The sequence below is a fragment of the Musca vetustissima genome, unplaced genomic scaffold, assembly GCF_032173495.1.
Source record: "Musca vetustissima isolate MV318-11 ecotype Yass unplaced genomic scaffold, APGP_CSIRO_Mvet_v1 utg14244, whole genome shotgun sequence".
Classification (NCBI taxonomy): Eukaryota; Metazoa; Arthropoda; class Insecta; order Diptera; family Muscidae; genus Musca; species Musca vetustissima.
The window spans coordinates 143,216-154,383 of NW_026875857.1; the positions used below are offsets into that span (position 1 = coordinate 143,216).

The following is an 11,168-nucleotide window of genomic DNA, read 5'->3' on the forward strand; positions in this document are numbered from 1 at the left end:
AATTGGAATTGAATGTTTTCTGCAAAGCAAGGGCGTATTTTAAATTTATATACATAAATATATTTTTCAACTGGTCTGTACGTGGAGTTTTTAGTTTATTTTTTATATAAGCAAAACAAACGTGGACTTTTATATCATATATAAATATTAAAGAAAGGGTAGAACCTTTCTTGGGACTTTTGGATAAGTCGTTATTTAGATATGGAAGCTATATCTAAATTTGAACCGATCTTCATGAAACTCGGCACACATCATTCCGGACTTAATTCAGTACGATATGCACAATTTCGTGCAAATCGAAAAAATAGGGACTTTGGGGCACCATTTACATAAAATCGGACGAAAATATATATGGGAGCTATATCTAAATCTGAATCGATTTTCACGAAATTCAGCACAATTCATTCCAGACTCAATTCAGTACGCTATGCGAAATTTCGTGCAATTTAAAAGAAATGTAGGGCATTTGGTGCACCATTTATATAAAATCGGACGAAAATATATATGGGAGCTATATCTAAATCTGAACCGATTTTCACGAAACTTGGCAGACATGACTCCAGACCCAATTCAGTACGCTGTGAAAAATTTCGTGCAAATCGAACGAATCGGACAAAAATATATGTAGGATCTATATCTAAACCGATTTTTTTCCCAATAAATGAGCTGTGCCAAATATCATCCAATTCGGATCATAAATGCGACCTGCACTTTATTTACGATTTAACATCAACAGACGGACATGCATAAATCGACTCAGAAAGTGATTCTCAATCGAATTGGCTCAAATTTGATATTTTAGGTTCTAAACGTTTCCTACTAAAAATAATCAATAGTGGCAATAATAACGGCACCATCCATTATTCCGTATTTAAGGGTCATTGAATATGTTTATAACAGAATTGGCTCTACTTTGATATTCTAAATTCTAAATGGGTGGTAAATATGTTCAGCAATAATTATAACATATTGAGGTCCAAACCCTTTACCGATATTTTAATAGACCTAGGCGAATTTACAAGTCCATGTATCTTTATAGCCTCCATACAAAGCTGATGCGTCACTTGTGGCTAGATTCTTGCCATAGATCGACAGACAACACAGTAGAACCAAGTATGAAAATGCCGAAATTTGGCTACCCGTCATTTCCCTTGGTTCGTTGTACTACTTCCTCATCATCGTCTCCGTCAATAGACCACTCGACTTCATAAGATCTGAACGACCCAATTCCCTGAAACAAGTGAAAGAAGTCTGGCCATATTCTCAGATCATCGGGTGGGTGAGAAGAATTTCCTACGAGTACGAGTTTTAGTCACTTTCGAAACCTGGAAGCAGGGACGACCACCGAACGTCTGTCACATTTAATTACGTAAGTTCCGGGTCTTATTTCAAACTCGTTCCAAAATGTGACATGACGAAGAGAAGTGTTCTATGTCGTATAAGAACCGATGAAGTACCACCAAAATTTATGTAACTTTCTGGCGACAATTGAGGCGATACTTCTCTTATTGATGAGAAACTTCCTTCTATAAATATAAAGTCCGACTTCCGGCCGTCTATTGGTAAGCCTTCTATCAATAGGAGGCCAGCCTTATATCAGTAAAAGGACAGGCTTCAGGTCAGGCTTCCAAAGGATGTCAGGTTTCTATCATTCAATAGGAAGTCAGTCTTAGGATGCCAGCATTCATTCTCTTGTAGGCAAGTCTTATATAATTAGAAGGTCAGAATATGTTTCCAAAGTCCATCTACAAGGTCCATCAGAGGCGTGGATTTTTTAAAGAATATTTTTTACAAGGTCCAACAGAGGCATGATTTTTTTAAAGAATATTTTTTACAAGGTCCAACGGAGGCGTGATTTTTTTAAAGAATATTTTTTCAAGGCCTTTACAAGGCATGGATTTTTTAAAGAATATATTTTTTTTAGGAAAGGTTTGGATTTGTATAAAATATTTTTCCAATATTCATATCAAGTTCATGGGCACTCGTTTCCAACACTGATCTCGTGGATTCAATTGTAATTTTATAGCTATGATGCGGGGGATTTTTAATTGTTGCTTGTTTTGTTTGTTTTTGCCAACATACCGGTTTCACTTTTTTCATTATTCTCTTAGAGATTTTAGAATATTTGTGCTCAATTGTTTATTGCCCAGCTTCTTCTAATTACTTTCCGAATGCATCTCAATGCAATCAATTTTTTTTAATTGTAAAATAATATTCCTCAGAGATTTTTCTATTCAGTTGTGTTTCAACATTCCGGCAAGTGATTACAATTGATTCGCCGGTTGGGTTAGTACTTAAAACGTGGGGTGAAAAAAATATTGAAATCAAAATGCAAAATTTCGTGGCATATGCCGCCATCATATTCGGTTGTTATGGTTTTATTTTGGTGGCCAGTGAAAGGTATGTTCTTCGATCATATTTAATTTTTTCTCTCTGGACCTCCACATATCAGGTCCAGAAAAAAATAAATATCTGAAAATATTTGTGGACTATCCTTTGTTTATATCGGAAAGTAGATCTTCTGGATTTCAATGCTCATCCCCAGATCGTTTTTAAATCGTACACAAGTTGCTGATTATTAATCCATTGATGGATTTACCCGCTTGTCTTATGACAGCAGCTCATCAAATTTAAGTGATTTGTGTTTAGCGTTAGGCACGTAAATTCACGCCTACATACATATATGTATGCCAATGTGTGTATATTTATTTGATATTTTTGAATTATATTGGAGATAATGACAGTGAATCATCGACGAACCAAATAATCGTTATCATATTCCGGTTTTTAGAATACCCAAAAGGCCAGCGATCTATCTACAGAAGGCCAAACTTATGTTTATAGAGGGTCAGCCTTCCGCCTGTAGATGGCCAGCCTTCCATCAAAAGTTTCCAGCCTTCCATCATTAGCAGGCCACTATTCTATAAAGAGGAGACCACCCTTCTATCATTACCAATTCACTCTTCTATCAATAGGACGTCAGCTTTCAATCCATAAGAGGCCAGCCCTAAATCAATAGGGTGTCAGAATTCTATCAATAGGTGACCAGCCTTTCTTCAATAGGTGGCTAGCCTTCTATCAATAAGAGGTCAGCCTTCTGTCAATAGGTGGCCAGCCTTCAATAATAGGATGCTAGCCTTCTATCAATAGGTGGCCAGTCTTCTATCAATAGGTGACCAGCCTTTTATCAATAGGTGTCCACCCTATTTTAAATATGAGACGATCCTTTTATCAATAGGTCACCCGCCTTTTATCAATAGGATGCCAATCTTCTATCAATAGGGGGTCAGCCTTCTATCAATAGTTGGACAGGCTTTTATCAATACGAGACCAGCCTCTTATCAACAGGAGGCCAACCTTCTATCAATAGGTGGGCAGCATTCTATCAATAGGAGGCCAGACTTCTATCAATAGGAAGCCTGCCTTCTATCAATAGGAGGCAAGCCTTTTATCAATAGGAGGCCAGCCTTTTATCAATAGGAGGCCAGCCTTTTATCATTAGGTGCCCAGCCATCTATCAATAGGTGGCCACCCTTCTATCAATAGGAGGTCAGCTTTCAATCCATAAGGCCAGCCCTAAATCAATAGGGGCACCCTCCTATCAATAGGTGACCATCCTTTCTTCAATAGGTTGTTAGCCTTCTATCAATACGACATCAGCTTTCTATCAATAAGAGATCAGCCTTCTGCCAATAGGTGGCCAGCCTTCAATAATAGGATGCTAGCCTTCTATCAATAGGAGGCCAGCCTTCTATCAATAGGAGGCCAGCCTTCTATCAATAGGAGGCCAGCCTTCTATCAATAGGAGGCCAGCCTTCTATCAATAGGTGACCAGCCTTCTATGAATAGGAGCCAGCCTTCTTTCAATACGACGTTCTATCAATAATGGCCAGCCTTCTACCAAAATTTTGCCAGCCTTCTATCAATAGGTGACAAGCCTTCTATCAATATGTGGCCAGTTTTCTATCAATAGCCTTCTCGCAATAGGTAGCAGGCCTTCTATCAATATGAGGCGAGCCTTCTATCAATAGGTGGTCAGTCTTCCATCAATTGGTGACCAGTCTTCTATCAATAGGTGGCCAACCTTCTATCAATAGGCGGCCAGCCTTCTACCAATAGGCGGCCTGCCTTCTATCGAAAGGTGACCAACCTTATATTAATAGTTGGTCAGACTTCTATCAGTAGGTGGCCAGCCTTCTATCAATAGGTGGCCAGCCTTTTACCAATAGGTGGCAAACCTTCTATTAATATAAGGTCAGTCTCCTATCAATGGGAGACCTCTATCTAAAGGAGGCCAGCCTTCCATCAATAGGTGGCCAACCTTTTATCAAGAGGTGGTCAGTCTTCTATCAATAGGAGACCAGCCTTTTATCGATAGGTGATCAGCCTTCTATCAATAGGAGGTCGGCATTCCTGCCTCGTAAAGCCCCTTTCTATTGAATTTTTAAATTTAAAATTTACTAACATTTATTCTCTCCCCCTTTCTCCTCTTTAACAGCTACTATTCCATAATTGCACCGGGTGTTATAAGATCAAATCATAAATATACGATAGTCGTGACGTTACACGAAGCACCGGAACCGGTAAAAATAAATCTACGCATGCAAGGACCATCGTATCACATGCAAGGTGATGTCTATTTGCAGTCATATGAAACAAAAATTGTGACATTTCTACCGCCGAAATTGTTGAGTGGTGAACATAAATTAATTGCCGAAGGTCTAAGTGGTATACGATTTCGAAATGAAACTCGTTTAATTGCCGATCCATTTGCTGGACCAAAAATCTACATACAAACGGATAAGGCCGTATTCAAACCGGGTGATGTGGTACAATTTCGTGTGCTGATATTGGATGAAAATACAAGGCCGATGAAGATCAACGAGCCGATACGTGTTGAAATTATGGTAAGAAGGAATACGTTATTTAAAAAAATATACACCAGGAGTATTAGTCCTAGAATATACCACGCTTCTGGTGAACATTGATAGGCCTTGAAAAAATATTCTGTAAAAAATCCACGCCTATTTGAGGTCTTGAAAAAATCCTAATGTTGATTTTTTTTTCATTTCAGGATGACAAAGAAAATCGCGTGAAACAATTTAAGGACATTGCCCTCGTGAAGGGTGTATATAAAAATAAATTTCAACTTTCCGAATATCCTGTAATGGGCGATTGGTATATACGAGTCTATATAAGCGGCAAATATGATTATAGCAGACAGAAACGTATCCGAGTACAAAAATATGTCTTGCCAAAATTTAGCGTTTACATTGAATCCGATAAATATATAATTTTGGGTGATCGAATGTCTTTAAAGGCGACAATTTTTGGAAAATATACATTCGAGAAATATGTCGAAGGTCATGCGGTTATTAAACTGATCGAGCCCGTGAAAGACACTGTTCTTGAAGAAAAACAGGTTCATGTGAAAGATCAGCTGGAGGTTGTTTTCCATTTGAAAGATTCGGCAATATTGCGAGCTGTACAAGGTTTAAATCTAATCGTTGAATTGACGGAAAAACATACGGGCCTAACGAGAAGTGAGCGGGCCTATATTGAGGTGCATAACAAACCATTCAATATGTTCGTGGATTCCAAATCCATCGAATTTTTCAAAAATAAACCTTTTCGATTGAAACTAAGTGTGAATGATTGGGATGGCAAGCCCATTGCAGATCCGAATATGCCGGTAACAATGGACCACGGTGGCAGGAAGTATACGGCCTATTTGGATTGCCAAGGTGAAGCAACATTTGAATTTGAACACGAATCGAATTCGAATCATCTATTTGAATATGGCAATGTTACGTATAAACTGGCGAATATATTGGCCTATGAACCGCTTAATACAAATAAAACCGAATCATATTTTAAGCTGACGGTGTTGAATAATAAGTACGAGCAAAACAAATATTTTTCAAAGAATATTTTTTCATGGTCCACCAAAGGCGTGGATTTTTCAAAGAATATTTTTTAATGGTCCACCAAAGGCGTGGATTTTTTAACGAATATTTTTTAATGGTCCACCAAAGGCGTGGATTTTTTAAAGAATATTTTTTAATGGTCCACCAAAGGCGTGGATTTTTTAAAGAATATTTTTTAATGGTCCACCAAAGGCGTGGATTTTTTTAAGGAATATTTTTTAATGGTCCACAAAAGGCGTGGATTTTTTAAAGAATATTTTTTAATGGTCCACCAAAGGCGTGGATTTTTTAAAGAATAGTTTTTAATGGTCCACCAAAGGCGTGGATTTTTTAAAGAATATTTTTTAATGGTCCACCAAAGGCGTGGATTTTTTAAAGAATAGTTTTTAATGGTCCACCAAAGGCGTGGATTTTTTAAAGAATAGTTTTTAATGGTCCACCAAAGGCGTGGATTTTTTAAAGAATAGTTTTTAATGGTCCACCAAAGGCGTGGATTTTTTAAAGAATAGTTTTTAATGGTCCACCAAAGGCGTGGATTTTTTAAAGAATATTTTAAAAGAATATATTTTTTTACTTTATTTCTAGACTTCGTTTGGGTACCACTGTCCAACTTGAAGTGTCCTCCACAAAGAATATACCCTACTTGGTGTATACCATTGTCGGTCACTCCGCTATTATAACTGGTGATCATGTAACATTAAAGCCAAATCAAAAAACCCACATCATAGAAATAATACCGTCCATAGATATGATACCCTACGCCTTTGTCTATGTTCACTACGTTGATAAGGGTAATTTGCGTTACGAGGAAATTAAACTAACATTTCCCCTGGAGTTTGAAAACAGGGTAAGAATTCTATCTACAATTAAAAATATATATAATATAAAAATAAACATTATCGCTCTTCAGGTATCAATTATGGCGCCCAAACAAGTCAAACCCGGTGAAGAAGTGACATTAGAATTGGCAGCCCAACCCAAATCTTTGGTTGGCGTCCTAGCCGTAGATTTGGGTGTATATCTCTTAGATTCTTCGTATGATTTGCAAAAATGGTCAATATTATATTCATTGAAAGCCGATACATCATCGGTGGCTTTTCGCGCTCTGGTATATCCGGGATATTTGTCAGGTGTCATCACCATGACAAATGCTCACTATATATTTATCCCGTTGAATGGTAAGTTGGAAGGAAATGCTTTCAAAGATTTGTTTTTAATCGAAAGTTCCTTTTTTTGTAGATATTGGTGTTTATAGTCCCGCTGCTATAGGTCCCTTAAATTTTCGTAAAAAATTTCCCGAAACATGGATATTTGAAAACTATGAAATGTAAGATTTGTTGACGAATGTCTTTCTAAGGTCTTTAAGAGGCGTAGAATTTTGGAAAATAATTTTTGAAGGCCTCCAATAGGCGTGGATTTTTTAAAGAATAGTTTTGCAAGGGTACCATTAGGCGTGGATTTTTTAAAGAATAGTTTTTCAAGGGAACCACAAGGCATGGATTTTTTAAAGAATAGTTTTTCAAGGGAACCACAAGGCATGGATTTTTTAAAGAATAGTTTTTGCAACACCCCGAGGCCTAGAAGACCTATGGATATATGTTTATTTTCTAACTCATTTCCTTTTGTTTTCCTAGCACCAATAACACCACCCAATTGACCCTCAACATTCCCGACACAATTACCACCTGGCGTGTCACCGCATTTTCAGTAAATGAAAAAACCGGATTTGGTATTGTCGATGGTCCCACCGATATTACAACAATCCAATCGTTTTTCATCAATCTCAATCTGCCATATTCGGTAAAGCGTGGTGAAATTGTCAGTATACCAATACTAATACACAATTATCATGACGAGCCGGTGGATACTGAAATTACATTCTTTAATGAAAATTCCGAATTTTATTTTATGGAATCGACAATTTTTAATGCCGATGAAGGTTCGACGGAAAGGATGCGTATTAAACGGCATACAGTATCGGCAAACAATGTTAGTACAGTTGTATTTCTCATTAATCCCCGGCAGGTGGGAGAGCTGAAGCTGCGCATCACGGCAACCACACCCATATCATCAGATGCTGTGGAACAAATACTCAAGGTGGAACCAGAAGGTGTAAAGAAACAAGAAACTAAGAATTTATACATCAATGGCTTTCCTGAGAAACGGATGCAGGCTACATTTCTACTGAAAATTCCTCAAGGTATTGTACCCGATTCGGAATTTATTACCCTGACAATGGGTGGTGATAATTTGGCACCGACCATCAAGAATCTGAATGGTCTGGTGGCCATACCCACCGGCTGTGGCGAACAAAATATGGTGAAATTTGCTCCAAATGTTTTGGTTCTACAATATCTTCGGGCAACGGGAAGACATTATCGGGAGAAGGCCTTGGCAGCTAAGGCCAAGCATTATATTGAGATAGGCTATCAACAACAGCTGTCATATCGTCACGACAAAGGTGGATTTAGTGTTTTTGGAGAGCGGAAGGATTCTGAACCGAGTACCTGGTTGACGGCCTATATTATACGATATTTTATAAAATCCTCAAAATATATTTCCATAGAGGGGCATATCATTGAAAGTGGTTTGCACTATTTGGCGAGTACTCAGCATATGGATGGTAGTTTCCCATATACCGGTTATGTCTTCTATCCGGCGCAGCAGAATCGATTTGGTTTTACGGCATTTGTTTTGATGACCTTCTTGGAGGATCAGGTAAATATTTTGGACGTTTCTTAATACTTTTACAGCGTCTATATAAGGCGTGGATTTTTTAAAAAATTGTTTCATGGTCCAAAATAGCCGTGGATTTTTTAAATAATTTTTTTTCATGGTCCATGTATGTCATGGATTTTTTAAATATTTTTTTCATCTATCACGGTCCATATAAGGCGTGGATTTTTGAAATTAATTTTTTTCACGGTCCATATAAGGCGTGGATTTTTGAAATTAAATTTTTTTCACGGTCCATATAAGGCGTGGATTTTTTAAATTAAATTTTTTTCTTCTTTTTCAGAAACACGCCCAAAAATATAAACCTTCTATCGAAAAGGGTTTGAAATTTCTTGATGATAATTTGGATAAAATCGATGATGTTTATGCCCTATCGATTATGGCCGTAACACTACAAATGGCACGCCATAGCAGCTCAACAAAGGTGCTTGAAAAGCTAATGAAATATAAACAAGGTTCCAATGATGGGGTGTATTGGACCCAAGAAGATCACAGCAATGCCAAGGATGTTGAAATCACTGCTTATGTGTTGATGGCACTTCTCGAGGCCAATACAGATCCGCTGTTTAGTAAAAAGGTTCTGAAATGGTTAACAGGCTATGGTCAAATATTCACAAAAATATAATTCCGCCGAGGATGTGAATGTCAAAGTGGAATACACGGCGAAAAATCTGCAAGGTGACTCCTTGAAATCGGGTGAAATTAACGTGGATGCTAATAATGTTATGATTTTACAAACTGAAGAGGTAGGGGAGCTCTTAAAATTCTTTTTTTTATTGGCAAGTAAAAAAATTTTCCGTATCTCTTTCCAGTTACCCAAAGCAACACGAGCTGTGGAAATTGAAGCCAGTGGTCTTGGCAATTCTCTACTACAGCTGAACTATCATTATTACATTGTGACCACAGAAAATTTCCAACATTTTCAAATAGAACCGAAAACGAAAATTTTAAATCCCGATGAAATACTGTTGGAAATTTGTTTCACCTATAAATCAAAAGAGCAGGCATCGGCGGCAGCCACCACCAATATGATAATAATGGAAGTAAATCTACCTTCGGGATTCACGACTAACGATGAGGATAGCAATGATTTATTGGAAAATGAAATAATACAAAGAATTGAGGCGAAAAATGAGGAAACCACCCTAGTTGTCTATTTTGAAAAATTAACGGCAAATATAAGAAATTGCCTCAATATTCTGGCGAATAAGGTGCAAGATGTTATTCAACGTAAACCGGCGTCAATAACTATTTATGATTATTACAATATTAGTCGTCATGATACGGTATTCTACAGTGTGGAGCGGGATAAAAGTCCGCAGCATCAAGCATAACTTGATGAATCGTTAATACGAATTGGATAACATAATAATTTTATTATTTATTTGGAGAAAATAAAAGCCAGAGCAAAAAATTTAATATATTTTTACGTGGTCCAGAACAGGCATAAATTATTTAAATATTTTATTATTGGTCCAGAATAGGTGTGAATTATGTAAATAATTTTTTTTATCTTCCTGAATAGGCGTGGATTTTTTAAATAATTTTTTTCATGGTCTATATAAGGCGTGGATTTTTTAAATAATTTTTTTCATGGTCTATATAAGGCGTGGATTTTTTAAATAATTTTTTTCATGGTCTATATAAGGCGTGGATTTTTTAAAGAATATTTTTTAAGGTCTAAAATAGGTGGAGTGAAATTTTTAAATAATACTCCAGCAGGGACCAGTACAATTTTTCGATAATGTTTTCAATTTCTATAAAGTCGTAGGTTGTTTTTAAACCCTTCACCCTCTGTGGTACAGGGTATTATATATTTGTGCATATGTGTGTAACAGGCAAAAGAATCGAGACAGACCTATGGTTTCTTTTGTGAATATGCATAGAATCACTTTCTGAGTCGATTTATGCATGTTCCTCATCATTTGATGCGCATGCGGTTTCCAGGAAGTACTGAAGTTTATCTTCCAATCCATGTATATATTGCGAAATTTCATTTGACGGCTAAGATGCGTAAAACGCGAATAATTTCCGAAAACTCCATATGCCATTAACGCGCATCCGATTTCGGTGTGCACCCTTAAAAAAATACATCGATCTATACCGATTTCAATGTGGTCCATTAAGAACCATGGATGTGCCAGATCACACTATTTTTGAGATAAATTGGGTACATCTCTCTTTCGGCTGAAGTTTTTAAAGTTTTCTTTTCGAAAAAAAGATCAAAATCCGTATGAGGTCATTTATTGAAGTGGAAATGATCCACAGAAAATACAATTAAATCCGCGATATTTTCAAAAACATTTTTTGCCAAATTTCGTGTTGTTGGAAGGCCAGTTCCCGCCGTTCTAATTGATGGATTTACACGAAGAAGATTTTATATCATCCGAAACGTAAAAAACCTTTCTGATCGCGGGTACCCATATCATTCAGTTGACAGATCTACAAATTTGGCCTGAAAAATAGGTTTTTAAGAAATATGATCGCACAAAATTCGCACCTTCG

The 11,168-nt window shown here is 37.0% G+C and overlaps 1 protein-coding gene across 1 annotated transcript; it reads left to right on the forward strand.

Moving 5' to 3' along the window:
* The first annotated feature begins 2,329 nt into the window (after positions 1 to 2,329).
* Positions 2,330 to 9,997, forward strand: LOC133338354 (thioester-containing protein 1 allele S1-like). Its single transcript, XM_061546530.1, has 10 exons — positions 2,330 to 2,400; positions 4,499 to 4,907; positions 5,075 to 5,898; positions 6,513 to 6,774; positions 6,838 to 7,105; positions 7,167 to 7,254; positions 7,562 to 8,645; positions 8,947 to 9,210; positions 9,260 to 9,409; positions 9,476 to 9,997. The coding sequence occupies exons 1-10, from the start codon at positions 2,330 to 2,332 to the stop codon at positions 9,995 to 9,997; spliced, it is 3,942 nt and encodes a 1,313-aa protein (XP_061402514.1).
* Positions 9,998 to 11,168: the final 1,171 nt, after the last annotated feature.